The sequence below is a fragment of the Salvelinus fontinalis genome, chromosome 23 (genome assembly GCF_029448725.1).
Source record: "Salvelinus fontinalis isolate EN_2023a chromosome 23, ASM2944872v1, whole genome shotgun sequence".
NCBI lineage: Eukaryota > Metazoa > Chordata > Actinopteri > Salmoniformes > Salmonidae > Salvelinus > Salvelinus fontinalis.
In genome coordinates, this window is record NC_074687.1 from 621,471 (window position 1) to 637,500 (window position 16,030).

The 16,030-nt window shown below is 46.0% G+C and overlaps 2 protein-coding genes across 3 annotated transcripts in view; one reads left to right on the forward strand and one right to left on the reverse strand.

Annotated features, from left to right (window-relative positions):
• The first annotated feature begins 804 nt into the window (after positions 1-804).
• Positions 805-9,601, forward strand: LOC129820674 (uncharacterized). 2 transcript variants are annotated; one of them, XM_055877514.1, is made up of 2 exons: positions 805-4,049; positions 4,194-9,601. In XM_055877514.1, the coding sequence occupies exons 1-2, from the start codon at positions 2,687-2,689 to the stop codon at positions 4,715-4,717; spliced, it is 1,887 nt and encodes a 628-aa protein (XP_055733489.1). In that variant the 5' UTR covers positions 805-2,686; the 3' UTR covers positions 4,718-9,601. The 2 variants fall into 2 exon arrangements, with proteins under 2 accessions (XP_055733489.1, XP_055733488.1); XM_055877513.1 differs by having other exon boundaries at positions 805-3,169; positions 3,266-9,601.
• Positions 9,466-16,030, reverse strand: part of LOC129821557 (proline-rich protein 2-like) — a 10,055-nt gene continuing 3,490 nt past the window's right edge. Inside the window, exons 3-4 of the mRNA XM_055879219.1 lie at positions 10,021-10,453; positions 9,466-9,977 (exon numbers count right to left, since the gene is read on the reverse strand). Of these exons, the coding sequence (XP_055735194.1) occupies positions 9,466-9,977; positions 10,021-10,453 (945 nt within the window). The remainder of the gene's footprint in view (positions 9,978-10,020; positions 10,454-16,030) is intronic.

The following is a 16,030-nucleotide window of genomic DNA, read 5'->3' on the forward strand; positions in this document are numbered from 1 at the left end:
ATCATGTAGTAACCAAAAAAAGTGTGAAACAAATCAAAATATATTTTAGATTCTTCAAAGTAGCCACCCTTGATGACAGCTTTGCAGGCTCTTGGCATTCTCTCAACCAGCTTCACCTGGAATGCTTTTTCAACAGTCTTGAAGAAGTTCCCACATATGCTGAGCACATGTTGGCTGCTTTTCCTTCACTTTGCAGTCCAATCCATCCCAAACCATCTCAATTGGATTGAGATCTGTAAAACATTTATTTGGGTTGCAATTTCTGAGGCTGGTAACTCTAATGAACTTATCCTCTACAGCAGAGGTAACTCTGGTGGTCCTCATGAGAGCCAGTTTCATCATAGCGCTTGATGGCTTTTGCGACTGCACTTGAAGAAACTTTCAAAGATCTTAACATTTCCCGGATTGACTGACCTTCATTTCTTAAAGTAATGATGGGCTGTCGTTTCTCTTTGCTTATTTGAGCTGTTCTTGCCATAATATGGACTTGGTCTTTTACCAAATAGGGCCATCTTCTATATACCATTCCTTCCTTGTCACAACACAACTGATTGGCTCAAATGCATTAAGGAGGAAAGAAATTCCACAAATACATTTTTAACAAGGTACACCTGTTTAATTGAAATGCATTCCAGGTGACTACCTCATGAAGCTGGTTGAGAGAATGCCAAGAGTGTGCAAAGCTGTCTTCAAGGCAAAGGGTGGCTACTTAAAAGAGTATAAAATATATTTTGATTTGGTTACTACATGATTCCATATGTGTTATTTTATAGTTTTGATGTCTTCATTTTTACTCTACAATGTAGAAAATAGTAAAAATAAAGAAAAACCCTTGAATGAGTAGGTGTGTCCAAACTTTTGACTGGTACTGTATAATATTTGGATTTCTGTGATTTTAAGTTGATCATTTTCAAACTATTGATATGGTTTTTTATTTAAAGAAAATTGAATTTCCTGTTAATTTTGTCTTGTGATGCTGTATTGAAAAACAGACTTTCAAAGTAGAGGACAAGAACGTGAGGATGTTTGCTGATGTGCAGCTACAAAAACAGAACCTCTTAACTGGCCTCACAGGAAACAGGACCAATAGAAACAGAACCTCTTAACTGGCCTCACAGGAAACAGGACCAATAGAAACAGAACCTCTTAACTGGCCTCACAGGAAACAGAACCAATAGAAACAGAACCTCTTAACTGGCCTCACAGGAAACAGGACCAATAGAAACAGAACCTCTTAACTGGCCTCACAGGAAACAGGACCAATAGAAACAGAACCTCTTAACTGGCCTCACAGGAAACAGGACCAATAGAAACAGAACCTCTTAACTGGCCTCACAGGAAACAGGACCAATAGAAACAGAACCTCTTAACTGGCCTCACAGGAAACAGGACCAATAGAAACAGAACCTCTTAACTGGCCTCACAGGAAACAGAACCAATAGAAGCAGAACCTCTTGACATCAGACTCTGCTGACGTCAGACCAGTCATCTGACACTCTGACACGGCTCCCAATTTAGACAGTGACAATAGGAAATCACTGTACCAACAGTGGTACTGCTGTACCTACATGCTGTTCTGTCTCTACATGCTGTTCTTTACCTACATGCTGTTCTTTACCTACATGCTGTTCTGTCCCTACATGCTGTTCTGTCCCTACATGCTGTCCCTACATGCTGTTCTTTACCTACATGCTGTTCTTTACCTACATGCTGTTCTGTCCCTACATGCTGTTCTGTCCCTACATGCTGTCCCTACATGCTGTTCTGTCCCTACATGCTGTCCCTACATGCTGTTCTTTACCTACATGCTGTTCTGTCCCTACATGCTGTTCTGCTCCAACATGCTGTACCTACATAGACTGTACTATGGACCTCTTTCATTTAGAATGTTAGCTTCCAGACAACACTGTTTAAAGATGTTCCATGTTATTCCATCAGAAGAATAGTGTCTATGTGAACCTGTGAATGTGTGTGCACATGTGGTGTATTCTCCTGGCTTGAGGACGCAAGAGGTTCTAACGCTCTCTACCTGAACATAATATCTGCCTCCTTGTTCGTCCTCACTGGTGTCTCAGCATCGTGGAGTTGAGACAGACCTGAACCCTGACCCTCTAACCCTGCTAACTCTAACCTTACAGAGTGGAGCCAGGGTAGGAACCATAGACCTGAACCCTGACCCTCTAACCTTACAGAGTGGAGCCAGGGTAGGAACCATAGACCTGAACCCTGACCCTCTAACCTTACAGAGTGGAGCCAGGGTAGGAAGTATAGATATGAACCCTGACCCTCTAACCTTACAGAGTGGAGCCAGGGTAGGAACCATAGACCTGAACCCTGACCCTCTAACCTTACAGAGTGGAGCCAGGGTAGGAACCATAGACCTGAACCCTGACCCTCTAACCTTACAGAGTGGAGCCAGGGTAGGAACCATAGATATGAACCCTGACAGACAGAACTAGGACCAGATAACTAGGTGGTGGAGTGGCAGGTGAATATGAGGTAGAACAGAATGGTAGTGAACAACAGATCCTACAACACTGGGGGATTCCTGCCGTAGTGACAGGCGGTATAAGTAGTGCACTATATAGGGAATAGAGGACCAGGGTTCAGTCCTGCCTCAACTCCACCATGCTGAGACACCAGTGAGGACGAACAAGGTTTCGCTCCGACATGGTTTCGCTCCGACATGGTTTCGCTCCGACAAGGTTTCGCTCCGACAAGGTTTCGCTCCGACATGGTTTCGCTCCGACAAGGTTTCGCTCCGACATGGTTTCGCTCAGACAAGGTTTCGCTCCGACAAGGTTTCGCTCCGACAAGGTTTCGCTCCGACAAGGTTTCGCTCCGACAAGGTTTCGCTCCGACAAGGTTTCGCTCCGACATGGTTTCGCTCCGACATGGTTTCGCTCCGACAAGGTTTCGCTCCGACAAGGTTTCGCTCCGACAAGGTTTCGCTCCGACAAGGTTTCGCTCCGACAAGGTTTCGCTCCGACATGGTTTCGCTCCGACAAGGTTTCGCACAGACAAGGTTTCGCTCCGACAAGGTTTCGCTCCGACAAGGTTTCGCTCCGACAAGGTTTCGCTCCGACATGGTTTCGCTCCGACATGGTTTCGCTCCGACAAGGTTTCGCTCCGACATGGTTTCGCTCCGACAAGGTTTCGCTCCGACATGGTTTCGCTCCGACATGGTTTCGCTCCGACAAGGTTTCCCTCCGACATGGTTTCGCTCCGACATGGTTTCGCTCCGACAAGGTTTCCCTCCGACAAGGTTTCGCTCCGACATGGTTTCGCTCCGACATGGTTTCGCTCCGACATGGTTTCGCTCCGACAAGGTTTCGCTCCGACAAGGTTTCGCTCCGACAAGGTTTCGCTCCGACAAGGTTTCGCTCCGACAAGGTTTCGCTCCGACAAGGTTTCGCTCCGACAAGGTTTCGCTCCGACAAGGTTTCGCTCCGACATGGTTTCGCTCCGACATGGTTTCGCTCCGACAAGGTTTCGCTCCGACAAGGTTTCGCTCCGACAAGGTTTCGCTCCGACAAGGTTTCGCTCCGACAAGGTTTCGCACAGACAAGGTTTCGCTCCGACAAGGTTTCGCTCCGACAAGGTTTCGCTCCGACAAGGTTTCGCTCCGACAAGGTTTCGCTCCGACAAGGTTTCGCTCCGACATGGTTTCGCTCCGACATGGTTTCGCTCCGACAAGGTTTCGCTCCGACATGGTTTCGCTCCGACAAGGTTTCGCTCCGACATGGTTTCGCTCCGACATGGTTTCGCTCCGACAAGGTTTCCCTCCGACATGGTTTCGCTCCGACATGGTTTCGCTCCGACAAGGTTTCCCTCCGACAAGGTTTCGCTCCGACAAGGTTTCGCTCCGACAAGGTTTCGCTCCGACATGGTTTCGCTCCGACATGGTTTCGCTCCGACATGGTTTCGCTCCGACAAGGTTTCGCTCCGACATGGTTTCGCTCCGACAAGGTTTCGCTCAGACCAGGTTTCGCTCCGACAAGGTTTCGCTCCGACAAGGTTTCGCTCCGACAAGGTTTCGCTCCGACATGGTTTCGCTCCGACAAGGTTTCCCTCCGACATGGTTTCGCTCCGACAAGGTTTCGCACAGACAAGGTTTCGCACAGACAAGGTTTCGCACAGACAAGGTTTCGCTCCGACAAGGTTTCGCTCCGACAAGGTTTCGCTCCGACAAGGTTTCGCTCCGACAAGGTTTCGCTCCGACAAGGTTTCGCTCCGACATGGTTTCGCTCCGACAAGGTTTCGCTCCGACAAGGTTTCGCTCCGACAAGGTTTCGCTCCGACATGGTTTCGCTCCGACAAGGTTTCGCTCCGACAAGGTTTCGCTCCGACAAGGTTTCGCTCCGACAAGGTTTCGCTCCGACATGGTTTCGCTCCGACATGGTTTCGCTCCGACAAGGTTTCGCTCCGACAAGGTTTCGCTCCGACATGGTTTCGCTCCGACATGGTTTCGCTCCGACATGGTTTCGCTCCGACATGGTTTCGCTCCGACATGGTTTCGCTCCGACATGGTTTCGCTCCGACAAGGTTTCGCTCCGACAAGGTTTCGCTCCGACAAGGTTTCGCTCCGACAAGGTTTCGCTCCGACAAGGTTTCGCTCCGACATGGTTTCGCACAGACAGACCGACTACAATACAATCACAACACTGTATATCTGGATGTGGTGTGGCTGATGACTGTTGGCTGCATTGTGTTTTAGTTGGTTTGGAGCTCTGTGTACAGTGCTCTCTTCTGTCTGTCTCAGTAGCTTGATTCTGTCGTCTGTGTAGCTTGGTTCTGGTTCTGTGTGTAGCTTGGTTCTGGTTCTTCATGTTGTTGTGACCCTGTCGAGCTGCTCTATACTCTTAACAGCCAGGAAGACACAAAAGGCCTGAGTCCCAAATGGCACCCTATTCCCTATATAGTGCACTTCTTTTGACCAGGGCCCTATGGAACCCTATTCCCTATATAGTGCACTTCTTTTGACCAGGGCCCTATGGCACCCTATTCCCTATATAGTGCACTTCTTTTGACCAGGGCCCATAGGGAAGAAGGACACTATGTATGTAATAGGGTGCACTTTGGGATGTTCCCACAGTCTTCCCTGTTGCGGTCAAACTCCTCGTCTCCTTCTTTACCAGACAATTTCCTTATAGAAAATGATACATCTGTCTTCAGTTGATGCTGTGTTGGCCGGTTTTCAGTTGACTAGTCCTATTTCAAAGATATTTAAGTACAAAAGAGATATTTGTTCTGTTCTGCTGTGTGACGTAAGACCTGTTCATGGTGCTGTAATGACTGGACTGTACCATCATTACCAACCCCTCTAGTTCACAGCTCTTGATAAAGATCACCAATAATGTCTGGACCGTACCATCATTACCAACCCCTCTAGTTCACAGCTCTTGATAAAGATCACCAATAATGTCTGGACCGTACCATCATTACCAACCCCTCTAGTTCACAGCTCTTGATAAAGATCACCAATAATGACTAGAAAATAAATCCTTCAATACTTTTTTAGTAGTCCAAAGTGTAGTATTTGGTTCCATATTCCTAGCACGCAATAACTACATCAAGCTGTGACTCTACAACCTGTTTCAGATTAGTAATGATTTGGTAAATAGTATACTGTGTCATTTTGGAGTCACTTTTATTATAATTAAGAATATAATATGTTTCTAAACACTAATACATTAATGAATAATGAATAATGATGAGTTACAAAGTTACAGAGGGTCAAAGATCATACCTCCAAGACATGGTAACCTCACCTGTTATTGGTAATGGTGAGAGGTTAGATCATACCTCCAAGACATGGTAACCTCGCCTGTTATTGGTAATGGTGAGAGGTTAGATCATACCTCCAAGACATGGTAACCTCGCCTGTTATTGGTAATGGTGAGAGGTTAGATCATACCTCCAAGACATGGTAATCTCGCCTGTTATTGGTAATGGTGAGAGGTTAGATCATACCTCCAAGACATGGTAACCTCGCCTGTTATTGGTAATGGTGAGAGGTTAGATCATACCTCCAAGACATGGTAACCTCACCTGTTATTGGTAATGGTGAGAGGTTAGATCATACCTCCAAGACATGGTAATCTCACCTGTTATTGGTAATGGTGAGAGGTTAGATCATACCTCCAAGACATGGTAACCTCACCTGTTATTGGTAATGGTGAGAGGTTAGGTCATACCTCCAAGACATGGTAACCTCACCTGTTATTGGTAATGGTGAGAGGTTAGGTCATACCTCCAAGACATGGTAACCTCACCTGTTATTGGTAATGGTGAGAGGTTAGATCATACCTCCAAGACATGGTAACCTCACCTGGTATTGGTAATGGTGAGAGGTTAGATCATACCTCCAAGACATGGTAACCTCACCTGGTATTGGTAATGGTGAGAGGTTAGATCATACCTCCAAGACATGGTAACCTCACCTGGTATTGGTAATGGTGAGAGATTAGATCATACCTCCAAGACATGGTAACCTCACCTGGTATTGGTAATGGTGAGAGGTTAGATCATACCTCCAAGACATGGTAACCTCACCTGGTATTGGTAATGGTGAGAGGTTAGATCATACCTCCAAGACATGGTAACCTCACCTGTTATTGGTAATGGTGAGAGGTTAGGTCATACCTCCAAGACATGGTAACCTCACCTGTTATTGGTAATGGTGAGAGGTTAGATCATACCTCCAAGACATGGTAATCTCACCTGTTATTGGTAATGGTGAGAGGTTAGGTCATACCTCCAAGACATGGTAACCTCACCTGTTATTGGTAATGGTGAGAGGTTAGGTCATACCTCCAAGACATGGTAACCTCACCTGTTATTGGTAATGGTGAGAGGTTAGGTCATACCTCCAAGACATGGTAACCTCACCTGTTATTGGTAATGGTGAGAGGTTAGGTCATACCTCCAAGACATGGTAACCTCACCTGTTATTGGTAATGGTGAGAGGTTAGGTCATACCTCCAAGACATGGTAACCTCACCTGTTATTGGTAATGGTGAGAGGTTAGATCATACCTCCAAGACATGGTAACCTCACCTGGTATTGGTAATGGTGAGAGGTTAGATCATACCTCCAAGACATGGTAACCTCACCTGTTATTGGTAATGGTGAGAGGTTAGATCATACCTCCAAGACATGGTAATCTCACCTGTTATTGGTAATGGTGAGAGGTTAGATCATACCTCCAAGACATGGTAACCTCACCTGGTATTGGTAATGGTGAGAGGTTAGATCATACCTCCAAGACATGGTAACCTCACCTGGTATTGGTAATGGTGAGAGGTTAGATCATACCTCCAAGACATGGTAATCTCACCTGGTATTGGTAATGGTGAGAGGTTAGATCATACCTCCAAGACATGGTAACCTCACCTGGTATTGGTAATGGTGAGAGGTTAGATCATACCTCCAAGACATGGTAACCTCACCTGGTATTGGTAATGGTGAGAGGTTAGATCATACCTCCAAGACATGGTAACCTCACCTGGTATTGGTAATGGTGAGAGGTTAGATCATACCTCCAAGACATGGTAACCTCACCTGGTATTGGTAATGGTGAGAGGTTACCATGTCTTGGGGATATGATCTTTGACCCTCTGTAACTTTCTCACTCATCATATTTGTTGCGACATACTCCTACTGTAGGCCTGGTCTGATCTGGGTCACCAAGCGCATTGATCATCTACAGTTGAAGTTGGAAGGGTACATACACCTTAGCCAAATACATTTAAATTCAGTTTTTTATTTTTTATTCCTGACATTTAATCCTAGTAAACATTCCCTGTTTTAGGTCAGTAAGGATCACCACTTCATTTTAAGAATGTGAAATGTCGGAATAATAGTAGAGAGAATTATTTATTTCAGCTTTTATTTCTTTCATCACATTCCCTGTGGGTCAGAAGTTTACATACACTCAATTAGTATTTGGTAGAGTTTCCTTTAATTTGTTTAATTTGGGTCAAACATTTCAGGTAGCCTTCCACAAGCTCCCCACAATAAGTTGGGTGAATTTTGGCCCATTCCTCCTGACAGAGCTGGTGTAACTGAGTCAGGTTTGTAGGCCTCCTTGGTCGCACATGCTTTTTCAGTTCTGCCCACAAATGTTCTATAGGATTGAGGTCAGGACTTTGTGATGGCCACTCCAATACCTTGACTTTGGTGTCCTTAAGCCATTTTGCCACAACTTTGGAAGTATGCTTGGGGTCATTGTCCATTTGGAAGACCCATTTGCGACCAAGCTTTAACTTCCTGACTGATGTCTTGATGTTGCTTCAATATATCCACAATTTTCCTTCCTCATAAAGCCATCTATTTTGTGAAGTGCACCAGTCCCTCCTGCAGCAAGCACCCCCACAACATGATGCTGCCACCCCCGTGCTTCACGGTTGGGATGGTGTTCTTCGGTTTGCAAGCCTCCCCCTTTTTCCTCCAAACATAATGATGGTCATTATGGCCAAACAGTTCTATATTTGTTTAATCAGACCAGAGGACATTTCTCCAAAAACTACGATCTTTATCGCCATGTGCAGTTGCAAACCGTAGTCTGGCTTTTATATGGCGGTTTTGGAGCAGTGGCTTCTTCCTTGCTGAGCAGCCTTTCGGGTTATGTTGATATAGGTCTCGTTTTACTGTGGATATAGATACTTTTGTACCTGTTTCCTCCAGCATCTTCACAAGGTCCTTTGCTGTTGTTCTGGGATTGATTTCTACTTTTCGCACCGATCAGAAGCTTCTAATGCCATGACATTATTTTCTGGAATTTTCCAAGCTGTTTAAAGGCACAGTCAGCTTAGTGTATGTAAACTTCTGACCCACTGGAATTGTGATACAGTGAATTATAAGTGAAATAATATGTCTGTAAACAATTAGAAAAATGACTTGTGTCATGCACAAAGTAGATGTCCTAACCGACTTGCCAAAACTATAGTTTGTTATCAAGAAATGTGTGGAGTGGTTGAAAAATGAGTTTTAATGACTCCAAATTAAGTGTATGTAAACTTCCGATTTCAACTGTATATACTGCTCCTGATCTCCATTAACACATGGCTACTACCACTATCCTGAAGAGCCTGACCGTACTGTACTGGCTTCCTTGTCTTTTACCATTATCCTGAAGAGCCTGACCGTACTGTACTGGCTTCCTTGTCTTTTACCATTATCCTGAAGAGCCTGACCGTACTGTGCTGGCTTCCTTGTCTTTTACCATTATCCTGAAGAGCCTGACCGTACTGTGCTGGCTTCCTTGTCTTTTACCATTATCCTGAAGAGCCTGACCGTACTGTGCTGGCTTCCTTGTCTTTTACCACTATCCTGAAGAGCCGGACCGTACTGTGCTGGCTTCCTTGTTGTCTTTTTACATTGTCCTTTCCAGCACGTTTCCAGCAGCTAAGGTTAATCCGTACGCTATGAGCAGTATGGTCAACTAGGCCTGCCCAGTACAGCTCAGCTTGGCTCAGTAGTGTGAAAACCAAAGGGTCTCTCTCTGATGCTGGGGGTTAGGGTCTTTCTGCTGGGGGTTAGGGTCTTTCTGCTGGGGGTTAGGGTCTCTCTCTGGGGGTTAGGGTCTTTCTGCTGGGGGTTAGGGTCTTTCTGCTGGGGGTTAGGGTCTTTCTGCTGGGGGTTAGGGTCTTTCTGCTGGGGGTTAGGGTCTTTCTGCTGGGGGTTAGGGTCTTTCTGCTGGGGGTTAGGGTCTTTCTGCTGGGGGTTAGGGTCTTTCTGCTGGGGGTTAGGGTCTTTCTGCTGGGGGTTAGGGTCTTTCTGCTGGGGGTTGGGGTCTTTCTGCTGGGGGTTGGGGTCTTTCTGCTGGGGGTTAGGGTCTTTCTGCTGGGGGTTAGGGTCTTTCTGCTGGGGGTTGGGGTCTTTCTGCTGGGGGTTGGGGTCTTTCTGCTGGGGGTTGGGGTCTTTCTGCTGGGGGTTAGGGTCTTTCTGCTGGGGGTTAGGGTCTCTCTCTGATGCTGGGGGTTGGGGTCTTTCTGCTGGGGGTTAGGGTCTCTCTGCTTGGGGTTAGGGTCTCTCTGCTGGGGGTCGGGGTCTTTCTGCTGGGGGTTAGGGTCTTTCTGCTGGGGGTTAGGGTCTTTCTGCTGGGGGTTAGGGTCTCTCTGCTGGGGGTTAGGGTCTTTCTGCTGGGGGTTAGAGTCTTTCTGCTAGGGGTTAGGGTCTTTCTGCTGGGGGTTAGGGTCTCTCTCTGATGCTGGGGGTTGGGGTCTTTCTGCTGGGGGTTAGGGTCTCTCTGCTGGGGGTTAGGGTCTCTCTGCTGGGGGTTAGGGTCTTTCTGTTGGGGGTTAGGGTCTTTCTGCTGGGGGTTAGGGTCTTTCTGCTGGGGGTTAGGGTCTCTCTGCTGGGGGTTAGGGTCTCTCTGCTGGGGGTTAGGGTCTCTCTCTGATGCTGGGGGTTGGGGTCTCTCTCTGATGCTGGGGGTTGGGGTCTGCTGCTGGTGGAGGGGGGGTTATGGTCTGTTGTAGAGGTTAAGGTCTGTCTGATGCTGGGGGTTAGGGTCTCTCTCTGATGGTGGGGGTTAGGGTCTCTCTCTGATGCTGGGGGTTAGGGTCTCTCTCTGATGCTGGGGGTTAGGGTCTTTCTGCTGGGGGTTAGGGTCTTTCTGCTGGGGGTTAGGGTCTTTTTGCTGGGGGTTAGGGTCTCTCTCTGATGTTTGGGGTTAGGGTCTCTCTCTGATGCTGGGGGTTAGGGTCTCTCTCTGATGTTTGGGGTTAGGGTCTCTCTCTGATGCTGGGGGTTAGGGTCTCTCTCTGATGTTTGGGGTTAGGGTCTCTCTCTGATGCTGGGGGTTAGGGTCTCTCTCTGCTGTGGGGGTTAGGGTCTTTCTGCTTTGGGGGTTAGAGTCTCTCTCTGATGCTGGGGGTTAGGGTCTCTCTCTGATGCTGGGGGTTAGGGTCTCTCTCTGAGGGTTAGGGTCTGCTGCTGGGGGAGGGGGGGTTATGGTCTGTTGTAGAGGTTAGGGTCTGTCTGATGCTGGGGGTTAGGGTCTCTCTCTGATGGTGAGGGTTAGGGTCTGCTGCTGGGGGAGGGGGGATTATGGTCTGTCTGATGCTGGGGGTTGGGGTCTCTCTCTGATGTTTGGGGTTAGGGTCTGCTGTGGGGAGTTAGGGTCTGGGGGTTGAGCTTTGAATCATGTCATCACCTGCTGTATTCTGTCTGTCTGTGGTGACTGGCGCCCCCTGCTGTTAAACGGTCTGAAGAACCCAGTGCAGCTCCCACAGCCCAGAGAGACTGGACCCTGTTATGTTGCTACTATGGCTAATAGCAGAATATAGTCCAGAGTCTTGTAATGTTCCAGTGCATGTAGATGACAGTGAGATCTGGGTTAGTTTGTCTCTTCAACACAGACAGGGGTTGGTTAATTAGTCTCTTCAACACAGACAGGGGTTGGTTAGTTAGTTAGTCTCTAACACAGAGGGGCTGGTTAGTTAGTTAGTCTCTTCATGACAGAAAGTGGCTGGTTAGTTAGTCTCTTCAACACAGACGGGTTGGTTAGTTAGACTCTTCCACACAGACGGGTTGGTTAGTTAGACTCTTCCACACAGACGGGTTGGTTAGTTAGACTCTTCCACACAGACGGGTTGGTTAGTTAGTCTCTTCCACACAGACGGGTTGGTTAGTTAGACTCTTCCACACAGACGGGTTGGTTAGTTAGACTCTTCAACACAGACGGGTTGGTTAGTTAGACTCTTCCACACAGACGGGTTGGTTAGTTAGACTCTTCCACACAGACGGGTTGGTTAGTTAGACTCTTCCACACAGACGGGTTGGTTAGTTAGACTCTTCCACACAGACGGGTTGGTTAGTTAGACTCTTCCACACAGACGGGTTGGTTAGTTAGACTCTTCCACACAGACGGGTTGGTTAGTTAGACTCTTCCACACAGACGGGTTGGTTAGTTAGACTCTTCCACACAGACGGGTTGGTTAGTTAGACTCTTCCACACAGACGGGTTGATTAGTTAGACTCTTCCACACAGACGGGTTGGTTAGTTAGACTCTTCCACACAGACGGGTTGGTTAGTTAGACTCTTCAACACAGACGGGTTGGTTAGTTAGACTCTTCCACACAGACGGGTTGGTTAGTTAGACTCTTCCACACAGACGGGTTGGTTAGTTAGTCTCTTCAACACAGACGGGCTGGTTAGTTAGACTCTTCCACACAGACGGGTTGGTTAGTTAGACTCTTCAACACAGACGGGTTGGTTAGTTAGACTCTTCCACACAGACGGGTTGGTTAGTTAGACTCTTCCACACAGACGGGTTGGTTAGTTAGACTCTTCCACACAGACGGGTTGGTTAGTTAGACTCTTCCACACAGACGGGTTGGTTAGTTAGACTCTTCCACACAGACGGGTTGGTTAGTTAAGTCCGAACTACTACTGGAAGAGACTGTCACATCCAACACAGGATGGATTTGAGGATGGCAGTGTCTAGTTAGCTAGTTGTTCAGTTCCTTGTCAAAGCTGTAAGTCAACTCTGGCATCATGTGTTTGTGTTTGTGGTCAGAATTGATTCTATGCAACATTTTGTATTTGTGTGGCTTTAAACCTCCTGGATTAAAGAGCTGGTTAGTTTTTGATGATTTGGTGGTTCTGTGACAGTCCCATCTTAACAGGTCTGACTTAAACGTTCTAGTGCTGCAGATGAAGTAAGCTGCTGCTGCAGTTAGGACGTCACATGGGACCAGACGTCCACATCTGAATGATCAAACACAACCATCGTCTTTCTGTTAGTCATCTTTCTAGAGGGACCCACTCTGAAGCGTTTCCTTTGTGAACAACCCAGACAGATAGCGGCTCTGAGAGAGATGGACTCGAGCACGGGAGCCCTTCTCTCTGTCCGCCTGGCTGTCTGCTGCCTGCTGCCCCAGAGTTAGGAGAACAGGGTGTATGAAAAATAAACAAATGAATCCAATCTAGACGCTTCAACTAAAGATGTGAAACACTGTACCATTGATGTTGTAAATGAACTAAAGATGTGAAACACTGTACCATTGATGTTGTTCAAGGAAAGAAGACTATTTTAAATCCTGTAAATAAAACATGTACAAAGATATAAAGTACAGAGCAGTCTGAACTGTAGAGAGATGAGATATAAAGTAAAGAGCAGTCTGAACTGTAGAGAGATGAGATATAAAGTACAGAGCAGTCTGAACTGTAGAGAGATGAGATATAAAGTACAGAGCAGTCTGAACTGTAGAGAGATGAGATATAAAGTAAAGAGCAGTCTGAACTGTAGAGAGATGAGATATAAAGTAAAGAGCAGTCTGAACTGTAGAGAGATGAGATATAAAGTAAAGAGCAGTCTGAACTGTAGAGAGATGAGATATAAAGTACAGAGCAGTCTGAACTGTAGAGAGATGAGATATAAAGTAAAGAGCACTCTGAACTGTAGAGAGATGAGATATAAAGTACAGAGCGGTCTGAACTGTAGAGAGATGAGATATAAAGTACAGAGCGGTCTGAACTGTAGAGAGATGAATCTGTATATTGTTGAATAAATATTGTGCCGTAAATGAGACGTCTGCCTGTCATTGTGTTGGTTTCTTCATTCAGAGAACCATGAAGTTATTACACTTCACTTGACATTACATACCTTAAGGGACATCTGAGACGGGAGCCGTATGGTTAGTGAAGAAAGTCCCATTGCAAATGTACGGTCCCTTACCTGACGTCCGGCGACGTTTCAGAAATTCGCGGACGGCATCGGGCCGCGGGCGGCGGAGAGCTCTTTCAGGAAGTCACCCAAAAAAAACGTCTCGGACTTTCGGTTTTCCTTTAATAAAAATGACAAATTTTCTACTTTTTTCCGCATTCTTGAAAATTCCCACAAGAGGGAAAATAAATCATATTGCAAGCGCACGAGCACGTGGCAAACGAGCGCGGCCTTTTCTCCTAAACTGAAAATATTTCGAAGACGAAACTCGGCGAGCATAGGTTTGGAGTAATGGGCAGTTGGCCCCGAACGAGATGGCGTCGAGACCTCTGCGCTTTTTGAGTTATGGCCATTTTTCTGGGATTGAAGGGTTAAAACGCAAGTAGGGTGCTAATTTGACCGCTTCATGTCAAAGTACATAAGCATACGGTGTCAGGAAAAAAAGAACCAGCCATTTATCTATCGTAATTTAAGAGAAATCGTACATTGACTGTTTGGTGATGTTCACAAAGAGGATTTTTTTTTCTCAAAAAAATCAAATATCCAGTTGCAGTGTGTTCAGACGTACATTTTTAAAGTGGGTCTCGAAGCTCTGCGAGAATCCTGTGATTTTATATGATTTTATGAAATAACACACACTCATTTAACCCTCTTTAAATAAGTCAGTTCTTAACATAAAGACTTAAAACTCAATATTATATAAGAGCCTACGCCAAGGGGGGTATGTGTTCACTTTCAGCTTCCTATGTCAACTGGAAGTACCTTAAAATGGTGCCATAGGGTCAGGTTTGCTGGGTAATAAAGGTCAGATCTTTTCAAAACTTCACTTGTGTGATTAGACAATCCTCATGAACTGTAATCAGTCATTTTTCCCAACAGATGTCAAAGAAAAGCTCTCTCACACAAACACACACACACAGCAGGGATGGAGTGAAAAGGTACGGTGCTTAAAGACACACAAAGCCTGCAATGGCATTACTATTATCTCCAGGCCGTGCCGAGTTCAACGAGATGCCCCGCTTGACCGTAGCTCGCTCGGTCTGAGCGCAGCGACCGTTACAAGAAGACGGACACGAATGACCCTTTGACCTCAATGTCAATTTTATTTGCTTTTGGGAGACAGAGAGAGAACCGTTAAGGTTAGAAGCACAATTTCACCTCAGGAACAATCCTTAGGTCCTCCCGATCTGTGCAAGCCTAACATTAACCTTGTGGCATTAACCCTTCACAGTTAAAAGAAGGTGTTTACATCAAACAGTTTACAATGAAATGTCTCCCCATTGGAATACATTGAGTGCACCTCTAAATTCAACCTGAAGCCTATGTGGGTTATGAATGTCTTATGGACCTGTCTTTGATGTCAGTCCATCAGGCCACCATGAGGTCTACCTCTGTCGATTCTAAGCTTCCTGGAGCAACAGGAAGTGGTTAAATCACCCTAAAAGTGTTTGCCATACCCAACCTGCAGTTTGAGAGAAATAGTGCATTCAACCCTATGTAAATCAGTCAATTTTTAACATACAGACTTAAAACTCAGGATTCTGTAAAAGCCTACTCCAGTGATGATATGTGTTTATTTTCAGCTTCCTGTGCCAACCGGAAGTGCCATAATTGGTGTCAAATGGGCTGTTTCGAAGGGTTAAAAATGTTAAATCTTTCCAAAACTTCATATATGTGAATAGACAACCCTCCTGAACTGTAAATCAGTCATTCATCCCATCAGATTTAAAAAAATAATAATAATTACACACCCACACAGAAATCATCGAGGGACACACTGAGGGGCTAAGATGCAGACAGTGCATGTAGTAGTTACTTTTGTTCCAACTTTTAAAGAACCGTCAGACCTAGAGTTCTGAAACTTTACAAACCTGTTCTAGACGTCAGGTCGATTGTGCACGGTGAGTTATGTGGCTCTAGAAGGTTCTCGGACCGATTAAAAAGCCTTGTGTATTTGCAATGTTTTCAATTCATTTTGAGCTCAACGAAACTGACGACATTTAGAAACGTCCCAGAGTCTCAAGACTAGGTGCATTGAAACCAGCTCGGCCCATAGAGACGGACTCCAACGATTCTGTCCGATTGCTCATTCAAGCATCCCGTAGCAAGGCAATGAAAAAAGTGGAATTTCAGCACCAATTAGGGTTTTGCTCGGGCACCGAATGACCTATCGAGCCGAAACTTGGGATTCGAGGTCGCCTCACATAGGGCTAAACATAATGTGAGAATTGGACCCGCAGCTAGAACATAACTACGTATTATTTGTTTTATTATGGTTTAAAGAGAAGACGCTGTGAATTTTGGGCCTGCTCTGAAATATGTTATAGTTGGCTTCTAAAGGAGTTGGAAAAAGT